This window comes from Gadus macrocephalus, chromosome 15, assembly GCF_031168955.1.
Source record: "Gadus macrocephalus chromosome 15, ASM3116895v1".
NCBI classification, from domain to species: domain Eukaryota; kingdom Metazoa; phylum Chordata; class Actinopteri; order Gadiformes; family Gadidae; genus Gadus; species Gadus macrocephalus.
In genome coordinates, this window is record NC_082396.1 from 3,388,920 (window position 1) to 3,411,181 (window position 22,262).

The window sequence follows — 22,262 nt, forward strand, 5'->3', positions numbered from 1 at the left end:
CTGAGCATTGGCTATGGGTAAGGGAATCCAATGTCTCTGGCACGCCATCACAGAGTGGATCCTCGCTCTTTTATCACGGGCCTTGGGGGGGGGTGGGAAGCTCTGGGTGCCCACCGTCTCACAGGCAGAAGCGCATGCACTGTCGACGGCATTAATCCACGGTGTAATTGGCCGGCGCCACCAAACAAGCTGACGTTCGCACACACAAAGCACGCACAATGGGAAGCCTGACCCGCTAATGCTCCGCGTTCAGTGATTAAACGCAATGAGGGGGGGGCGCGGTTTGGCTAGGGGGGGGGGGGGGGGGCTGGGTTATCCACACGCCATCCAAGTCAACGCAGCTACACATAGCCTGACCGATTCACTGGGACTGACTCTGGTTAAAGGCCATTGTCATTCATGTCGCTAATGCGTGTTCATGTGGCGCCATTCATGCATACAAATCCAACTTGGCCCACCCCTCGTTTAAACGGAACGTTTTAATTAAATATGAAAAGACTAAGTTATCCCCTGTAAAATGTTTCCTTCACCCTTTGTCTTTGCCGTTGATTTAATTGCCTCGTATTCTCGTCCTCGTCGCGCCCTACAGCCACGGCTGCGGCAGGACAGAAGTCCTGACTCCTGCGTAGGTGAAGATAGACGCATCAAACACCCTGTTATAATAGGAAAATGTATTGGATAAGTGTTTGGGAAAGCGGCCGTAAAATATTAATAAAGAGGCCTCCGGTTTTGTGCATAGGATGCAGCTTTCAGCCATTACAGCTCTTATTGCTCAGTCCTTAGGACTCCTGGCAGTGCCGGCCCCGACTCCGGGCTCGTGTTTCAATTAGCCGGGGCACCGGGGAACCTGCGCCCACACAAGGCCCAGGCCTCGGAGAAAAGCAGCGCAATTACATTTACAGTAAACGGGACACACTATCAATCTTTAATAGGTGCTGAAACGCACTTTAAATCAATTTTGTCCTCATTTTGTCCGAAGACGTATTTTTAGCGCCGCTACCTCCCTCAGAGCGAGTGTACCGGCTGTCCTATTGTGAGCCTCGCGGAGGGGGGACCTCGCCTCCCCACCGGGTCCCTTCAGAGGGGAGAAATAGGTGCGTGGTGATGCTATAGTGCACCCGCCAGGAACCCTCATTCTCCTCGAGAATGAATCAATGCGGTGTCAGTCTGGTGGCAGGGGTCCTTCCTGGCTGCTGACTCAATGGCTATATTTACGACCGGAGGAAGCCATCATGCACTGTTTTGCTCGCCCTCTCGCCATAAAATACCACCGATCCCGGTGTCGGGAGCGGAGAAGCCTTGCTCCCCGCCCCCCCCTGCCCGCCCCCTCACCCAACATAACACGATGACACCAACAACAACAACAACAACAACAACAACAACAGCTACACAACCCAATCATGTGCAAATCGGCTGAGGCAGAAGTGGCTGAGGCTGCGTTCCCTCCAGCGCCGTGTTCCCGGGGTCCTCTCAAGTCTCCGGCGGAGCGACTCGGCTGCATTCCTTCCCTGTGATCACAGTAATGAACGGGGGAGGGGGAGGTGGAGAGGGGGAGGGACGGGGGGGGGGAGGGTGGGTGAGGCGGCACAGCCTTCTGTTCGGATTGATTCTCCTAACATCGCAGCATGGCGTGTGTGACTGGTTTGGCAGTTTGGATGTGAAGTCATGCCCTTCATCATGTTTGAATACCCACCCATCATGACATCATCATGATCAACCCCCAACCCCCCCCCCCCCCCCCCCCCCCCCACACACACACACACACACACACACACCCTCTGATCTTGGTTCCAACTGTTTGCCTTTGGCTCCACAAGGGAGTTCTCGCTGGATTTCCAGTAGCCCCCCAGACCCCATTTGATGTGATGCTAACCTACATCGCTGTGTACAGTTTCTGCTGCACCATGATTGACAATATCTGTCCCCTCTTCTTATTCAAAAGGCAGTGGCTTGTCCCCTGTCTCCACCCATTTGATCAATCCAAGGGAATTGACATGGGAATTAAACTAGGTGTGCTATGGATTCAATCCGTTTTGTTTTAGCCGCAATTTATCTCCCCATGTTTGTTTTGCAAGCGGAAGCAAAAACAGATAATTCTGGAAAAAGTGCCCGCACAGCAAACTCCTCTGACACAATGTTTTACCTTCCCGACGGTCGCTGCTGTTTGACTGACAAACAATATCAGGCTCCTATTTCTCTCTGCGCGCTCGCTCGCATATCCGATGCATGGTATGCATCGTGGTGAGCGGCGGGGGCCATTTTGTTGCGCCCTCTGCTTAATGCCCCGCCCTCGGCCCACCCGCGGTGCCCTGTCTCTGGATGGGAGCTGATGACCTGTGGCCGTGTCACAGCCGAGCGCCCTCTAATCCATCAGCAGCCTCAGCTGAGCAGAGGCCATTAGCCTCACTGGAGGGTCTCCAGCCTATCCTTGGAAATAGAGTCGTCTGTGTTTCTCTTTGCACAACATTTGCATGGCCTTTGCATTTCCTCTTTTTTTTTTTTTTTTACTTTGCGATGTTTTTATTATACTCCTGCCAGCGCCTGACATTTCTGTCCAGGAAAAAAAAAAGTTACTTTATCGATTCCTCCACCCTCGCGTCCCCATCCACATCTGTCCGACAAATGTCATTTATTTGTAAAACGACGACGCAGGAAAAAAAAGAAGGAAAAACAGGGAAATCAATGCTGGCATCAGACACTATAATCCAGGGATAATCAATCAAACGAGATTAAAGCCCAGACCTTTTCCCTTACCCTGCCAAACCATCAGTCCCGCGTTTGCTCGTCTTTTTCATATGATTATTCCAACGTCAGCCGACCGCCCCCACCAGCACCAGGGACTGGGTAACGCTGGCCTGGGGGGGGCAGATCCAGTGAGCATCAGGGTTAATCCACTGCGATGGCTCCAGGAGGACTGCACCGGCACGGCTGAGTGAACATCATGTCACAGCACAGAGAGACTAAACTCTCCTCTACCACACGCACTGGGCCTCCCACTCCCCTCCATCACGCCATCACAAAGCACAATACAGTCAGGGACAAATGCTTTAAAAGCACCGCTTCTCTTTCTGTGTCTCGTTGCCCCCCTCACAATCCCACCGGGTACCTTGGGCACTGTGATACCTGGGTGAAGTGGCTCCTTATTGGCGGGCAGTAATGGCTTGCGAGAGAGAGCGGACCGGCTGCAGAAATGTCAGAGGGCGTTGGGTGTTAGCCGGGCTGGAAACCCGGCGCAGCGGAGCTCTGCGTTTGATCCCCGCCGGCTCCCCTTCCCATCTGCCCGCACGCCGACCGACGTGAGTGGACGGCTGTCAGCTCCTGGTGGCGGCAGCACGCGGGCCCTTTGCATAACCTCCTCCCGCACCTCGTGTTTGCACTGAATCGCTCCTTTCTGAACACCTGGTGTTGCAGCCTCACCAGAATTAAGTCCAGCAGCGATTCTAGCCCGGCTATTTAGATCTGAATAACTCAGATCAGATGCTCGGTAGTTAAGCCCGGGCCAGCCGTTCTTTACTGTGCATTAGTGTTTCAGGGTTTATCTCAGATAAATACCAAGGCTGTGTGTGGACACCATGAAGGCAGATTTAGGCACAACGGTTCCCATGTTTTTCCTTAAACCTCGCTTCGACATCTCTGTAAACGTGTTTAAAACACTGGGAATCTGTCAGAGCGTAAGCCTCTTTGTCACGTCGGCGGGGCGGACGTGACGTGGCGGCCCGCCATTTTGACAGGGAAAACGTGGCGGCGGTGTTGCACACCTCGCACATTAAAATAGGTGACGTGCCTCGCTGATGTTCCTAATGAGCAGTGCCGTGTGCTCCCAGCCATCCATAATCAAATTTGCTCACGGCAGAACAGACCGGAGTGGTTTGGCAGGACATCGAGGCATATGGCGGAAGCAGCCGCGGTTTCCACGGCAGGTGGCGGCGTGCGCCGGCGAGGTAGAGCACTCTGTCACCCCTCGGCTGCAGCCCTCGGAAAAAAAAGTGCACGAAAAGGACTTTGCAGAAAGAAGCAACAAAAAAAAAATCTGGGAAAAAAATAAAGAATACTTTTTTTTTTTAGATACCACTCTTGTCCCTGCCAAGGTGCTGATTTACTTGCGTGTATCTGTCGCCAAGTTGTAGTGAAACGGCTGCAAATGTGATTACTCTTATTTTCTTTATCGCCCCTGATCCTGATCTGGGGGAGTGTATTCCGAAAAATATGTTTTTTGGCAAGGTTTGTCGAGAGTGGAGCCTAGCTCGAGTTTCTGCGTTTTTCTGGGCTGATGCCAACAATGGAATCGGAGTGGGGTGAAAATATTCAGTTATTGATGCTGCACCACTGGAGGCATTAGAGTACATAACAGAAATACACTTTATAGGGAATGTAATGAAGGTAAATAATAACCGCATATAGGAACAAAAATACCATTTAAGAATATTTCAGTAATAATATGTTAAAATCGACGTGGATTAAAAAAGAACAAGAGGTGGGTGGATATCAAATCGTATTATTTATTCAAGTTAAAGGTGTTATTTGCGTGTCAGACAACATACACAAATAGAAACTAATGAATATGGCCTTTGATAATAGCAAATATTATTATAGCATTGGTCACCCTATAATTACAGCATTGGCCTATAATAATAGCATTGGTCATACTATAATAATATTATTGGTCAGCCTTTATTAATAGCATTGGTCTGTAATAATAGCATTGGTCAGCCTGCAATACAGAGTGTTACATAATGTATTTGTGGTTGCCAAGAACAAGAAAGGGACATCACAGCGCATACGTTAGCGCATACATTATAAATATCAAAAGTAAAAGAAAACATCCGAGAACAATGAAATAAAGGGACTGATTACGAGTTAAAGAGTGTATATTCATTATAAATGTAATGGAGTTTGCTCGTTTAAAGGATGAAAGTACAACTCACATAATGGGAATCTTGTTATGACCAAACTCCACGTCTCCGGTGCACAGTTCAGAGGAAAACACACTGTAACTCTGTTCTTTGAATTCATTTAAAATGTGTATGTTCCATTGTGCCCTGTTCTACCTGGCACTCGATTGCTCTCTAAAGCAAATCAAGCTATGTGCCTTCAACTATATTATTTCTACTTTGTGAAAACCGAAATGTCTAAAAACACAACAGTTTCCAATTCCCCCACGCATTCCCCTATACTCCCCGGCATACGAGGGCATATCTTGCTAGCATGTTGCCAAGGTATGTTTAAGTTTAACCCACCCCTCCCCTCAAGGTATTCTCCCAACAGATCAATAATGCCACTAAGAAGGAGCAGCTACTGTAACACAACAGCTGGATTCTTATAAACCTCCTGTAACCCTGCGCCTTGATTCCTATAGCGATTCCTTTACCTCAACAATCTACCCAACGTCCTCTGTTGAAGGACTGGGTGAATGTAGCGTTACATTTGCTTACAGATTCCAGTAAATGTCAGGAAGTAGCAGATTTTAATTGGAAGCAATGCAACTCGCTCAGTCTTTTGCAAATTGCCTGTTTGGGTTATTGACATAGCCGGCAATGAGCAGTGAATAATATCACTGCCCCTCCGATCACTGCTTAGTGATCGTTTGAGTACAATCCTCTAAGCACAGGCGTCAACAACGCCAAACAAGCGCCAGTAAGAGACACAAAACAAACAAACATACAACAAGCACTCCGCAGAGTGCCTCTCCACGTATTTATCTAACTTAAGAGGGGAATTGAGAAAAGAAAATCTCCGCCTGATCCTCGCTTTCTTTCCCCCTAACCATTCCATCTCTTTGGCTCTCTTCTCGCCTTTTCCCCCGTGATGGACGCTGATCTTTATCAAGCTCCCGTAGCCTTGACTCCCGTCACCATCGTGCGCCGCCACCCTCCCCTCCATCACTTAGGCTTGTTGACAGGCCTCTGGCAGCTGGACACCCCATTATGAAATGACCTTGGTCCCGACGTCAGCAGGGAAGAACCATAACACCGCCCAAACAGTAAAGCCACGGAGGGGAGTGTCGCACCTCCCCCAACATAGGTCAGCATTTTTCTAGATAGACGTTCTCTCTCCCCCGCCTCCCTCGTGTGGATGATGAACAGGTTCCTAAGAGGATTGGGGCGGGGGTGGGGGGATGTGTTTGTACACAACAGGAATCGCTGCAAAGCATTGTGGGCGATTGCGTAGTCAGTGCAATTAGATTGATGGACGGACAGGATGCAACAATAGAGCTGTTCTGAGGTGCATTAAGGGGAATTGGTGATTGTGTGTCTTTTGCGCACACTCTGGTTGATGTGGCTATCGAGTGGGATTATGCGGGATACATTTATCAGGCTCATTGTTTGTCTTCAGACGAACATAAAAAAAAATAAAAGTAAATAATCAGAACCACACCTATTTCTCTGATCTATTAGACCTAGATCTATGAAACCATATCTACCGAGTTCTAATACTCATCGAAACGTGTCAGCACATCCTAATTCCATTGAATTAGGGAATGCAAGACTGAGGTACTAGGTATTCATATCAATACTACGATTGATAACATCTAGTTGAGGGACCTTTAGCTGAAGGATCAATAAGGTTTCCCCATCACTTGTTTTGCCGTTAAGTCACCATTTCTATTGAAAATGAGATACGTAACACAAAAACACTGCACATTTGATATCAAGCTGCATGAACTTTTAAAACGAATGTTTCTTCTCAGCGATGCTCTGCGTTCTCAGCTAAATGCCAGGGCGTCATTAAACATTAATATCGCTGTACGAATCATAAACGTGAACTATGCCCACCGCATGGAAAGACTCAACAATGAGTCCCTTCCTTATTAGAAGGCGTGTTGAACGCCAGAGAGATAAACATAAACACAATGAAAAGCTTTCCAAGGTGGCGCTGGTGACCTTGCCAAGCAAACCACTGAGGTGTGCCTGTTTTTCGCCGTCACGCTTCGCCGTCCTCCAGCAAACTCCTCATCCACGCTCGGCTCTAAACAGGGAACTATGCGACGCAATGTACCGTGAACTAATTTATTTTGTTCTCTCCATCGGGGAATAGGCCCGTATAGGCTTTTGTTTCAAACCTCTGTTTGGAATGATAGAACGGCTTGCATCGAAGCACCCAACGTGAAAAATGCATGCCAACGCCGCTGGAAAAGCTCTGTGGGGGGTTTTACCTGGTTCTGTTATTGTATGGAATTGAGTGGAGAGTGAGGAGTGAGAGTTGGCACGAAGAGCCAATGTTCTTTTGGATTCAGGATACGTTTAGTTCAACTTCACCTCATCGCACTTGAGGGAGCCGGTTCTGACAGGCAGGCCATTTCACCAAGTGTCTTAGTGTGCACTTCATGGACGTGCTGAACGATCGGATCATGCCAGCTCCGCTTGCAGAACTGGAAAGACCGGTAGTGTTTTTGCACCTGAATATTCCGATTGTTTTGGAAGATACGCTATAGCTTGTGCAGATACAAATTGTATGAAATGCAAAGTCCAGAATTGCTGATATCCAATCTAGGCTCTTTCACTGATATGTATTTTTAAATCCATGGGTATCAAGCGGTTTATCCTCAGTTTGCTGTTGTATACATGTCTTGGGGTGTAAGCACTTATACATTTCCCGCTTGATTTTGAAATCACAGATTCGATGCTTTAAGTACGTTTGCCAGTGTTGTGATAGGTAACCATGATGCAATATGTCATTTCAGTGGGAAGATTCTGGTCTGACTGTAAGCGGTTAATAATGCAACGATTTGCATCTTTCCAATTTAGTACAAACATATGTTGTTGTTGTTTGTGTTAAACAACATGTGATAGTGGTGCATTTTGTCTGAATAAGTTAGCCTCCCCTTTCGGCTATAATTATTTTCAGTCTTGTGCATTAAAATTTGCCAACCAGATAAGATAGTCAGCAGCAGAGTTAAGGTATGTTCAGAGAATTAACCCCTATACCTTTTTTCTCGTGCGGAACGGTAGTGAATACATTAGCGGGGTAAGTAAAGGACGGAGGATGGTGTCTGAGCATGTGTTCTGCGTTCTAAGGGTTGTAGGCTGTGTCCAATTGGCATTGGATCTCTGGGAGTTGGGTCCTTGGAATACAAAAGAAGCTGAGAGGCACAAAACGCATCGGGAGACACTCTGCCCATGTAATTAGCTCCCGTGCTCAATCAGTGAGTTATCCACGAGTAGCACACTGCAGTGCCTCTTGACTCTGTTTTCCTCCAAAGGTATGTGCGCATCGTGTGTGGGATCCTAAGTAAATTGGGAAAGCCGCATTGGGGGGGGGGGGGGGGAGAGAGAGAGAGAGAGAGAGAGAGAGAGAGAGAGAGAGAGAGAGAGAGAGAGAGAGAGAGAGAGAGAGAGAGAGAGAGAGAGAGAGAGAGAGAGAGAGAGAGAGAGAGAGAGAGAGAGAGAGAGAGAGAGAGAGAGAGAGAGAGAGAGAGAGAGACTCCTTAATTTGGATGCAGCAAGAGTGACCAAGGCTATAATTTGCCTTCTTGATTCCTTCATGATTTTCAATTGAAGAGCTATTTTATTTTATTGAGGAGCAGTTTTGGTAATAATAGTCTTAATTCAAAGATCAAGCAGTCATTCCATGTATCGATACAACAGATTGTAACGGATGAACCCTGTTCAGACAGCTGCCGAAATACCGTCTTCTAATCCTAATAACGTCCACGAGGGCTCGGTTGACGACAAACAAACGAGTAACCTTTGGAATGAGCGACGGGCCGGCCTCACAATAAGCTGCGACAGATGACAGTTCCATGAACAAGATAAGTCCCTGTGATCCCCGGTGCTTCGCATGTAAATGAATGTGCAAATGAACTTGCAACAAAAACATTAATATCCAAAGGCCGTCTTCTTTTTTTTTATGAAGAAATTGATCTCCCCATCACCTTAAGGCCCTCAACGTTATTCTCTGGATTTATGGCACAGAAATGAATTTGGCTTTAACTCCCGCCCCAGTGGATTATGCGTGCGTGCCTCACGTCTTTCCTTTTTTTTTCTCCCCCCAGATTAGCATTCAGCACATTACACTCCCTCTTCACTGTAATTCTGTTGTGATTCTGTAATGGGCTGAGAGCACATTAGAGTTGCACACAGCTGTAAGTGCATTGCTCTGTGCCTCATACGTATTCTTCTTTGATTTGTTCCCGTTGTTCTATTCTGCCGTCGCTAAGATATGCACACGGGCCGGTCGGACTGTTGGTGTTTGTGGGTTTTTGATGTTCTTTTCTTTCTCTTCTTCCAGATGCCTAGTTAGATTAAGCTATCTCTGGAGTCTCGTGGTTCTGTTCCAGGCTCCGGGGCTTGGGGGGAAAGAATGATTACTTTTTCTCTGTTCTGTCCTACTGCGTGACGTGGGTGTGTGTGTGTGTGTTTTCGTGTTGGTGTTTGTTCGGAAAGTCCTTTGTATTAGGGGCCGTTGTAGCCCACTGTATTTGTCCTGAACCTTGAAGTTCTTAATATGCTGTTTTATGAGCTTGTGTTCTATTTCCTGCGAGGAAAGTCAGCATGCCGTGGAAAGCACCCAAATATGCTCATTAACAGAGCAGCGACCAACTCTACTGCACTGCCATGGTTTTTATCTCAGGCATATATCTGAGTTATACGGCTCCCTTCTCTGTCCTTACTGGAGCCCATAATTCCACACAAAACAATGCACCGCCATGATTAAAGTATCTTAGACTCTTAGACGTATGCACTTGGCGTCATACCTTCGTATAAATTTGGGCAAAAAAAAAAAAAAGTATGATCTTTGTTGGAACACTACCTGTATGCTACTTCTACGTCTGGTATGTGCTTTAATTGTTCCTGTACGTAGTATGTGCATTCAGCCCTATACATTAGGGTGAATTGGTTCACAACATAACTGTGTGGATGTCATAGGAATTAGGTAGAGTGGGGTTTCCACACATATGTCAACAGTCAGGTAGCGGATAGTAAGGTCTGTAACAGCTGGATTATCATGTTGTCGGCCCAGGGAGGGGTTAAAGTTTGGACGAGCAATGCCAGCATTACAAACTACAGCTTCCAGTAATTGGGGTTACTTTCCATTCCAAGTTTCGGGGGAGTTATGAACCTGGGCCCCGTTCCAGTCACATTTCCACATTAGCCAGATGTCTTGAGTCGGGATTCCTGGAAATACTGAATGCCGATTTCCTGTTCCAAAGATCAGAGTAAACCCAGTTCCAACCATGACAATTTATGCACTGAATTTGACCAGCAAATGAAAAGGATATTCCCCCCCCAGGACTTAAAAAGTACTAATACAAATAATTGACTAAATTCGATTTGGGACCAACTCTAGAGTCGTAGAAGGAAGATAGTAACCAGAATGGCCTACACATCTATTAGTGACTCAGATTTAATAGAATGGAAATGGCAATGGTAATTCCATTGTATCTTTGGCTCAGCCAGAAACCTTTTACTGCCAGCATTTATTCCATAGGAAAAATCTGTTGTCCTTGCCCCAAAGTTTATAGTATTCAAATTGAACATACTCAAAGACAGCAAAGCTACATTTGTTTGTATCTATATATTCCATTTAGATGTAGCTATGAAGTGTGGACACCCATGAAACCCCATTGTATTGCATGAAGGGACAATTTTCATAAAAGCTGCACTCTGAAATCGATCAGAACCAGTGGCAACCTACAAGTGTACCCCCCCCCCCTTAGATAAAGAGCAGGTACAACTGAACCCAGATTAGCATAGATTGCAGGCATAACAGCGTCCGCATTGGTGACACACACTCCCAACGGCACTGCGTGTGACGACGAAAGCTGTGTGTTTCCGAATGCCGACGGATGTCAGCTAACCGAATATTATCCCCACTCTTTTCTAACAAGTGTCTGGTTGACGCCTCCCCGTCCGCCCGTAATGACAAGCTGAACGGAGGGAAGGCAATTATGAGTACATTTGCTGCCACACTTCGCGTGTCTCTGTGGACTGACACCGGCGGAGGGAGGTCCATCCCCGCCCAGCGAGGCGTCCCGCATGCTGTGAATCTAAATGACACTGTTTGCTAAGCCAGTGCCGGCCCGGCGCCGGAGCCAACAGCTATGTGACAGGCGTGATGCGCTGGGAAGCCCGCTCGCGTTCACACACGTGCGCCGGGGCTGCCTGGATTGGATTGAGCAGAAAACATTGTTTTTCTTTTTTCTCTTGCTGTCTTTGAGACCGCTCTGTCATCTCTGATGATGAACTGGAATCAACATAGAACTTAATTCCAGCGTTTGTATGTTTAGTCTATGTGCCGCGGGATCGGAAGTCCACACGGACGAGAAACCGGTGTCATTCTGTCATTTTTTCAATTACAATTTTTTTTTGAAGGCTGAGATTCTCATTCTCATGTACTTTAGGAGAACTCCCTTCTATCAGTGTATAAGAGGCTTAGGCAGGCTTCATGACACTAACCGTGCTATCGTATTAATAGGCTGTCATTCATTGCGGCTGAAAAGCGAGTGGAGGCTTGAACAGGGTGAAATACAATGTCAGTCTGCAGTGCCCTATCGCTGGCGGAAACGGAAGTAACATATTGGTCTCACCGCTGCATGCTGGTAATGTCAAAGTCAATCCCAGCACATGCCTAGTTTAAAAATGCAAAAGAGCTGCTTTTTGGGTGTTCTCGCCTTTTTCTATGCAGCTTTGTGAACTCGCTATGAACCTGCTGAAGTCAAACACAAACCCCCTTTTTCTCCGTTCTAGTTTCTTGCTAAGGCTAAGGGGATTCAGCAGCCTCGGGAGTGTAGGTGGAGGGGTACCAAGTGGCGATACGATTATTCCGGGGAAAACCAAATACCTTAGTTTTTTCTGCGATCAGAAAGGATTGAACAACCAAAGGTTGAATTATGGTGGTCAGGTGGCCGTATTATTCCCTCAACCGCATATAGCTCTTAAAATACATATAGATAATAGAGTAATTAGAATAAAGCCTCTACTGTCTTTTCACTTTTGGCATAGCCTTGCGGCAGCGAGTTTAAAGGAGCGTCAGTCTCACATTTGATCATGCTTTGAGAGGCAAAGAGAGTCTGGTCTCTTGGGTGAGGGCTAACTAAAATAAAATCTGAAGTTTGGGAGTGGATGCCAGATTTATGTCGGAGCGAAGTGACTTATAAAGAGACTCTATGTCGGTACCTACTGCAGAAGTACTGTTTGTGCATGCGATGTGTGCAACCCTCGGAAACGCTTCGCACAGGGCAGCAGCGAAGCCCAGTAAAACAGCCAACTGTCACTTCGATGCTCCAGAGAGCTCAGTTTGATCAGGTCGCGTCAACGGAGAGTTGGAATATTTTGCCTTGGTTTGCTCTGCCTTCTTCCCCCCAGACTTGCAGCCTAGGCTACTGCATATTAGATTTTTCCTTGAGCGGACCGCTGTTCTACCGAGTGTCTCTCCGTGGTTCAAACCCGGAGTATGATTGGATAGACTTAACCCACTTGAGTGGGTGGATTGCGCAAGACTAGCGGCTACATCTGTTTTGTAATTAATGCAGTCATTATTTTCTCCTTCAAAACGTGCCGTTAAGCAAGGCCAGCGTCGGCATTTCCTTGTGTTTTGGATGAAACACCTACCGCGAGTTCAGTGACCTAGTGTTCAATCGATTTTTCGGCATGAAGTCATTTTATGGTCCTTACAAAGCACCCGTATGCAAAAATTTGCTCTGAGCCAACATTCAATGGTGAATTCCCTCACATTTTCAATGGCTGTGCCTTTGATGAACCATTTTCCATGCTTAAATATTAGCCCTCATTAAAAGATTAGGATGGCAAACGACAATGGCTAGCGTACGGTTATTTACTGCATCACCTCTCCTGGTAGGTGGAATGGATTGTGCTAAGCCCAGAGACATGCTGGTGTTAATTGGATGATCCTGAACAGACAGCACCAGAGTCTTATTCCCAGGACTCGGGATGGGCACGTGGTAGTAAATGGCTCAAAGGGACTGCAGAACTGCAGAACTTTGTGACGGGATTTCACCTTGTCAGTCTGTCCGTGAAGGTTCGCTGGGAGCAGGACTTTTAACCATGCTTATTTTCTCGGCACGGTGTCTCGCTGTGTTGACGGCGAGCTAGACAGATCTTATCGGCGCCGGCGTCGGGCTTTGTGTCTCAAAGGCGGAGGAGATGTCAGGAGCTTGTCACGGACTGATGGACTGTTGAATATGTTAGTCCAGAGATATAGCCGGTGTACATGCAAATACGCGGCAGTGACACGAACATTCACCAGAAACAAGGCTCAGCGCCAACTTAGTAGTTTACAATGTGTGAATGTATTCTCCAAGTAACAAATCAATGTATTGATTGTTCTTTTTCTGAACAAATAAATTAATTGTGGCTCAAATTCATCGGTCATTCAAAAGATTACCAGTTCTTTGTCGTTACTAGAGCTGTCATGGAAGTTATTAGGATTTGAAAGCGGTATTTCAGCAGCTGTCTGTACAGGGTTCATACGTTGCATCAGCTCTATCAATAAATCGATTGTTTGATCTTTGAATTAGGACTAATATTACCAATAATGCTCCTCAATAGCGCAGCAATTGAAAAGCACCCTATCTTGATGTCTCTGGTTGTTATTGTGTCGATCATTCGCTGAACGATAAGCGTGTGCTGCTGAATGTTGAAATGCAACGCAACAAAGAATGCATTTGTTTTAAAGGGGTTGGATGGAGCGATGGCGCAGCCGATGGAGAGCAGGAGAGAGAGAGGGAGAGAGGGAGAGAAAGGGAGGGCGCAGGAGTGCGGGGGCGAGAAAAAAAGAAAGGAAGGGAGTCCGCCGCTGCCAGAGTGATTGAGAGAATGAAAGAAAGGGGGCATGAGCAAATACATGATAAGGATTACCACACATTTCATTTGATATGTGGTCCACAAGGCCAGGCTTTGTGTGTGTGTGCTGATGTATGTGTGTGTGTGTGTGTGTGTGTGTGTGTGTGTGTGTGTGCTGACGTGTGTGTGTGTGTGTTTCCACACAGAGGGGATTTAGGTAGGAGAAAATAGGGCCTCTCGTTTCCACTAATGGGGGGCACCGACTTTGAGGGAATGACGAAAGAGTGGAGAGAGCCAGTCAACTTCAATTACGACCTCAGGTAGTTTCCTCAGAGGTGCAGTATAGTACCTTTAAGAGGGAATCGATGAGGTGACAAATTGTTGTAGACAGCAACCCCTTTTTTATTACCTGCCTGACTGTATCCAAGGCAGGATGCTAGTCTGTGTGTGTGTGTGTGTGTGTGTGTGTGTGTGTGTGTGTGTGTGTGTGTGTGTGTGTGTGTGTGTGTGTGTGTGTGTGTGTGTGTGTGTGTGTGTGTGTGTGTGTGTGTGTGTGTGTGTGTTCGGTGTCTGGCTTTGTGGGTGTTTTGTCAAGTGTATATAAACCTGGGGTGTTCTTCGTTCATGGTAATTGAGTGCTTTGGTCCATTGCTGTTATTTTGGGGGGTGGTGGGGGGGGTTGTTTATGCTGCTGGATTTAATGGCTTGTTATCTGTCTGACCCTGTTTAAGCCACGTTCTAATTGGTTTTTGATTTTGTCACCCACTGCTTCTGCTCTGTCTCTGTTCGTTTGTGGTGTCTTTTTAACATGCAACAACGCAAACCCATCTATTTGTTTAGCGCTAAGGATTTCCCCTAGGCCTTTTCATATGATCTAGCCCTGTCAAATCTAAAATGCCTTTTTATGGCCAGAGGAAGCAGCCGATGTGCTCACTTTTATTGGCTGGAAAATATGTAGCGAACTTAATTGAGTCTCTTTTATGGAATGGGGGGAAAAGCCCTGATGAATAGGTCACACGGCAGGGCTCGCAGTGCTGCAATTTGGCTCTCGGCATGAACACTGGGATCCTCCGAGGTGAACAGAGAAGAAGCTCGGTAAACACAAAGGAAGTCCAGAGGAAACGGAAAGGGGGGGCTTGCCTCCATCACAGAACTTGGCCCAATCCCATTTCTACCCCTTACCCCTTCCCCTTCCCCTCCCCCTTGTTTTGAAGGGGTAAGGGGAAGGGGGAAGGGGAAGGCGTAAGGGGTAGAAATGGGATTGGGACTTAGGCCCAATCCCATTTCTTACCCCTTCCCCTTACCCCTTCAAAACAAGGGGGAGGGGTAAGGGGTAGAAATGGGATTGGGCCTTAGGCTCTCGTTTGCATGCAAGCGGGTTTACAACCAGCAAAGCACAGGGGAAGCGTCAATTACGCTGGAACTAGATTTATACTGCCCTAAGCGGGGAGCCCCTTTACAACCTCTCTAGCCACCCCTCCTGCACTCCCATTGAGGCAACGGAAGCATAAATACGGCCATCGGCCAATCGCGGCCGGGCCTCTGGATCCGGTCCAATTCACCATCGGGGGGAGTGCAGCAATTCCCATCCGAGAATGAGCCGATGGATCTCTCTATTTGCATTGCAGGGGTTTAAACGCATTTCTTCATAGCCCCTTAAAAGCCGGCAGAGGAGTACCTAGACAGGCCAAGAGCGCCATTCTACTCCCACAGTCCTGTCCGAGGCGCGGGATAAAGCCGTACGCTGCATCTATGGACTGGAGGATAGGGGATTGGAGGAATCACTAGCCACATTAGCACCACGGGCGATATTAGCACCACAAGCCATATTTGCAACACACGCAACATTAGTGAAGTTAGAAATATTAGCAACATGAGCACAAGTCTGGGCCTCAGCAGCCGTGTTCCCCAGCCAGCAGGTGAGTAAGGTGAGTGTGTCTGATTCCTGCAGCGAAGGGTGCAGGGGGGGGTGGGGGTGGCACCCATCCCACCACTCGCCGCCATTCATCTGTCTAGCTCAGGTGACATTTCTCTGACGTAGACGTGACCGTTTGTGTTCCGACGCCACCGGCGCGTCGAAGCCCACGTCCCAAAGCGACGGCGACATTAACGCCAAGCACGTTTTTTTTTTTTTTTACCTCCCCCCCCTTCCGTCTCTCCGCAGGAAAGGAGGAGTACGTCGCCACCTTCAAGGGCTCGGAGTTCTTCTGCTACGACCTGTCCTTGAACCCCATCCAGAGCAGCAGCGACGAGATCACGCTCTCCTTCAAGACGCTCCAGAGGAACGGCCTCATGCTGCACACGGGCAAATCGGCCGACTACGTCAACCTGGCGCTGAAAAACGGCGCCGTCTCCCTCGTCATTAATCTGGGCTCGGGAGCGTTTGAGGCTCTGGTGGAGCCGGTCAATGGGAAATTTAATGACAATGATTGGCATGATGTCAAAGTGACACGGAATCTACGGCAGGTAACAGTGCAAAAGGACCACGCGGGGGGATCAAGTTAATGAGTCCGAAAACAGAATCGATTAGGTGGTGCCGATCGCTCCCGGTCAATGTGTTTCAGTGGGTTGTATGGATCCGGTTCATTGACCTGTACAGATGGTGATGGGGCTAATCCAGTGCCACCGTTGAGCAGGCCCCTAGATAACTCAAGAAGGTTATGCTACGTGTGGAGCACTGGGGGCAGGCTTGGTTATTACAATGTTTAAAATACATTGGATAACGTGTCGTTTGTCTCTGGAATCATTACATTTATTTAATGCATCGATGGTTATCGAAAACAAAACAAAAGCGAAATTATTAGAAATTATTCATTCAGATTGTTGGCTGCTATTCGGAGAGAGCAGAGAGCAGTCTCTTATGAGGTTGTGTGTATGTGTATTTGATGATGAAGATTCACATTCTGCAAGAGTAGACATAATCAGAATTTCCTGAGGCAACTAACTCCAAAGCCATCAATACTTATGGCAGAGGAGGTACTGATGAGTTTTATAGTGCCTTTTGTGTTTATTCACAGTTATTATTAGAGTTATTATTTAGTGAAATATGTGATAGAATGTAAACCCACAAACAATATTGCATTATCTACAAGTTAGTCGGTATCTGAATTTAACGCTTTTATATCTCAATAAGTAGTCTTTTTGTTTCTGCTCATATGAAAGGGAAACAATTGAGATTTTACCTTAATCAGAATCCAATAACCTGGCCTCACTTGCATAATTTAAATTTGGTATCAGGGTCTCTGCTTCTTTCATTGCAGTAAACATGATCCTGTGCTCCATCAATAAGAACACTCAGCATTAAGGGAAAGCCGGACAAGTTTAGAAAATGCCGGATTGGTTTCGAATTCTCAAATAACGAATACTATTTCTGACAATCCACCGAATATTTACGGATATCATATGATGGGGATAATTATATGAATAATGATGTAGAGAGAACAAATCGTCCTCTGAAATAGATTGCAGTGACCCTGGGACATTCGGTTCGCAGGGTTGTCTGCCCTAGGCATGCCCTCCAAACGAGCGGTTGGATGTGTGCGTGTGTGTTTGCTGCGGCCCTCGGTCAGGGCTGTGGGCTGGTCGTCTCTGCTTTAATGACAACGGTCTCGTCGTGTACCAGACACGGTGCGAATGCAAACCACACAGCTGTGAATGTTTTAAGGGATACCCGGAGAAAGCTCCGCTGTCAATTTTTACAGAGTATTCTCTTTAGTTCTCTTAAGGCTGTTTTCAATTTTTTGTTTCTTGTCGAAATTATTTTGCCCTTTATTTCTCTCTGTTACTAACATGCTTCGGAAACTAACTAACATGTCATTCATGGAATGTGTCATTCTACTAACCGGTATTGTTTTTTTGGACCACAATGTACTAACGACAGTGAGCCATCATATATATTTTTGGAGTAACAGTCGTTATTCTGTTCACAGTTTTTAATTTCCTTTCTCCCCCCTTTTCCACAAAGCACTCAGGCATTGGACACGCTATGGTAAACAAACTACATTGTTCGGTAGATATCATCCTAATTGTCTCTTAGTTTGGGTTTGCCGTGTCCTTTCTTTTCCTTTCTTCTTACCGTAGACGCCATACACACACCCCCCCCCCCCCCCAAAAAAAGGGGGGGGAAACTGCGGTTGGTACTCTTCTGCTTAATTTAGGACTACTTCTTCTTCCTCTTTGATTTTCCCCTCCGTTCCATTCATTGGGTTTCCACCCTCTTCCTTACGACACCTGTTGCCTCTGTCTCCAATTCTGTTTTAATCCACCTTCTGTAGGCGCATCGTCTCGAGCCCTTTGCATCAAGCAGTGATTAACAAGGAGGGGCTTCTCCTGACCAACTGGCCTGATGCTCTGTGGCTCTGCCAGTTCTATTCTCATCCACTCTGCATGGCATGCACTTTGAATACGCGCCGCTGTAGCCATCCCCCCCCACCACCCTCCACCCTCCCCCCCTCCCCCACCCCCCACCATCGGGTTCACAGTGGTCCTGTGTGCTTCTTCGGTCGCTTCTGTGGTCTCGTCAAAGCCGTTTTGTTGTTGTTTACAGCGACAGCCATGTGCTTAATGCATGCGTCTGACACGCGATGCTGTGTGTAAGACGGATCGCCCTTAACCTTCTAATACGATTTGTGTTTGGTTTTCATGCTTTCTCGATGCATGTGTGCTTCTCCCGCTCCTCTCCCATTGGTCGTTCATTTAACTTATAACAACAGTGTGCCTCTCAGAGCATGTTGTCCTCGTTTTGACACAAACGCACGTTTTGATTTTGTTTTCTAGAAACTGCTGCAGGTACTAATATGTATTTAGGCTGAACTAACCGAGATAACCCTACTAACACCATTTTTGTGTCTGCTACGAAGTACTTTTTGAGTTGCAGTAGGGACAATACTAACACTGTATTTACTTTATTTGTTTACTAACTACAATAGTAAAGCTCCTGGGGGCTTGCATTCTTCCTACTAATCCTAGACTGGACAAAATAATCCAAACAAAAAATCAAAAACAACAACATGAGAACATGAAAAACAGACATGAAAATGGGTTTCAAAAAAAAAAAAAAATCGTAGAGAGATAGAACAAAAAACAAAACAAAAGGCCCACGGCAAAACAAGCCACAAAATGGCGGTGGCTGTGGGCGCTCCTGAGAACAGCGTGTCCTCTGCCTCTGCTCGCTTCGTGTAGGTCACCATCTCCGTGGACGGGATACTGACCACCACGGGCTACACCCAGGAGGACTACACCATGCTCGGCTCGGACGACTTCTTCTACGTCGGCGGCAGCCCCAGCACCGCCGACCTGCCCGGCTCCCCCGTCAGCAACAACTTCATGGGCTGCCTGAAGGAGGTGAGCAGCTCCCCGCCGCTTCCCGGAGGGAGGGGCGGTGGAGGAGGAGCTCACCTCAGCCCCTCCTCCACACGCTCACCCACTGACGCGGTCCCTTCCGCTCACTGTCCTCCTTTCACTTTTGCTTTGTCTCTCTCGCTTCCCCGCTACCGTTCTTCTTCTTCTTTGCTTTTCTGTTTCGTCTTGGCCTCCACGGCTCGCTTCCCCCTGTGATGTCTAGACAGGCACACACACACATACACACACAAACACACTCACACTCACACTCAAGCACGCACACAAACAAATACAACCACACAAATACACACACACATAGACACAGACACATGCACAATGGCACAGGCACGCATTTGCGCCGACACACACACCGCGCGCACACACACACACACACACACACACACACACACACACACACACACACACACACACACACACACACACACACACACACACACACACACACACACACACACACACACACACACACACACACAAGCCTTCAAATGCATCCACCAGCAACTAAGTGTCCATGATTCTGGATTCCCCAACAGATTTCTTTAACATCAGATCCCATCAGATGTTTGATCATTACATCCATCAGTTCAATTTCCACATCAATTCCAACCGACTCCAATAGAATGTACTTGATGGTATGGTTTCTCATCTGAGAGCTATCTCTTTAATGTATCTCTTACATGGATATATCTATATCTTCAAGTATAGCTGAGGCAGAGTGTTGGATGAAAGACAACAGAGGAATGCAGCCGCTATCAATTAATTAATAGCAAAGCGATTAAAAAAGAGACAACGCGAAGGGTGATTTGAATATTTGGCAACGTTTTGTAACAAGTTCTCATTCAAATCATCTGCCGTACATGCTGGTGTAATATCACAGGCATAACATTTATGACACCTTCATAAAGGAACACGACGGTGACATGTATGTATGTATGTGTTGGCTACAATGGACCTTTCACACCCTGCATGGACTGAGAAAAGGATTAAAAGAGAAAAGAGACTTGGGGAATGTTCTTTCTCATCAAGCAGTGGTTAATCATCTATTTTCAAAAGTTCATCTCCCTGCTAGCGGTTTCATAGATTCGGTTATCTTCATATTTTTAACAATACAATCTATTAGCGTTCCGTCATGTAGTTTATTTAGTGTGTCTACCCCGAAATCCGAAACCATCAAGCATTCACTTCACAAACCACCAGGGATCCACAGTGCTATCTGCAAAACCGAATCTCCTATGCGCCATACAAGAAATATTTCATTTATCTTATAATTCCCAGTCATACCCCGCAGTCTTTTTGTTTTGGTTTCGGTAATCTTATCCCTCTCGTTTCCTCTGTCTCTCGCTCAGTCTCTCTATTGGTTCCTCTCTCTCTCTCTCTCTCTCTCTCTCTCTCTCGCTCTCGCTCTGTGTCTCGCTCTGTGTCTCTCTCTCTCCCTCTGTTTCTCTGTTTATTTCTGTGTCTCTCTCTCTCTCTCTCTCTCTCGCTCTCGCTCTGTGTCTCGCTCTGTGTCTCTCTCTCCCTCTGTTTCTCTCTGTTTATTTCTGTGTCTCTCTCTCTCTCTCTCTCTCTCTCTCTCTCTCTCTCTCTCTCTCTCCCTCTCCCTCTGTGTCTCGCTCTGTGTCTCTCTCTCCCTCTGTTTCTCTCTGTTTATTTCTGTGTCTCTCTCTCTCTCTCTCTCTCTCTCTCTCTCTCTCTCTCTCTCATCCTACAGTGGTTGTACTCCGTCACCTCAAGCAGGAGGCGGATCGAGCGTTCTCGGTGGAGCTTGCAGGCCGTTGTGAGGCCGTTCCTCTGGTGGACTAATGAGCAGGCAGGGTGTTAGAGGCGGATCATGTCGGCGCTCTGTCTTCAGCTCATTACACAGCGCTACAAGTCCTCTATCTATGTACCCCTCCCCCCTAGCCATTGGGTGCTCCGTCCTATGGGAGTACACTTCAAACAGCACCGGTTTATATTAAGATGACCTGGTCAGTTTGGACCGGTGAACTAGTGAGCGTTCTTTAGTCGCCTAGTCATGTCCAGAAAATTACCTTTTTTGAACAAATAAGTGAACAAACTCTAGACACACACACATTATTTTTCCTTTTTTTATTCTCTTTGATGGATGATAGTTTTTATTAGATTTGATTTCCTGACCATCTGGTTGTACGACTAGCGGTCCCTGTACGCATCACCCTGCCGGTCAGAGGGAGACGGCATCTTTGTGTGTTTCCTACGACACACACACACACACGCACGCACACACACACACACACACACACACACACGCACACGCGCGTGCAAGTGAAACACCATGTGCTGCGTGGCCTCTGATGCATGTTTTTCTTCCCATGGGGTAAAACTCTGGTCCATCGTTGATCTGGAGAATTCTCACCAGATTTGCCATTCCTGCACCTTAACGCGCGATGATGAAAGACATTGTGAAGCGGCTAATGGCCAGCATGTCACCAGACGAGGCTGGTTGAATACAAATGCAGGACTGGGTCACATGTGACAGAGAGAGCTCATCACTCAAACACAAAAGCTCCTTCGATGCTAAAAGGGGCGCATGGGTGTGAGGGGCACACGTGGGCCGTAGCAAGCAGTCTGTAGCACGCATATAGCACACATAGCCTGTAGCACACATGTAGCACACATGGGCTGTAGCACGCAGTCTGTAGCACAAATAGCCTGTAGCACGCATATAGCACACATAGCCTGTAGCACGCAGTCTGTAGCACACATAGGCTGTAGCACACATAGCCTGTAGCACAGATATAGCACACTTAGCCTGTAGCACACATATAGCACACGTAGCCTGTAGCACGCATTGGCCGTAGCACACATAGCCTGTAGCACACATATAGCACACATAGCCTGTAGCACACATATAGCAAACATAGCCTGTAGCACACATATAGCACACATAGTCTGTAGCACACATATAGCACACATAGCCTGTAGCACACATGTAGCATGCATGGGCTGTAGCACGCATTGGCCGTAGCACAAATAGCCTGTAGCACACATGTAGCACACATGGGCTGTAGCGCACATAGCCTGTAGCACACATGTAGCATGCATTGGCCGTAGCACACATAGCCTGTAGCATACATGTAGCACACATAGCCTGTAGCACACATGTAGCATACATAGCCTGTAGCATGCGTGGGCTGTGGT

At 47.1% G+C, this 22,262-nt stretch overlaps 1 protein-coding gene across 1 annotated transcript in view; it reads left to right on the forward strand.

The window, feature by feature from the left end:
- Positions 1 to 22,262, forward strand: part of nrxn1a (neurexin 1a) — a 175,429-nt gene that overhangs the window by 49,720 nt on the left and 103,447 nt on the right. Inside the window, exons 6-8 of the mRNA XM_060073818.1 lie at positions 15,907 to 16,208; positions 17,707 to 17,730; positions 18,924 to 19,085. Of these exons, the coding sequence (XP_059929801.1) occupies positions 15,907 to 16,208; positions 17,707 to 17,730; positions 18,924 to 19,085 (488 nt within the window). The remainder of the gene's footprint in view (positions 1 to 15,906; positions 16,209 to 17,706; positions 17,731 to 18,923; positions 19,086 to 22,262) is intronic.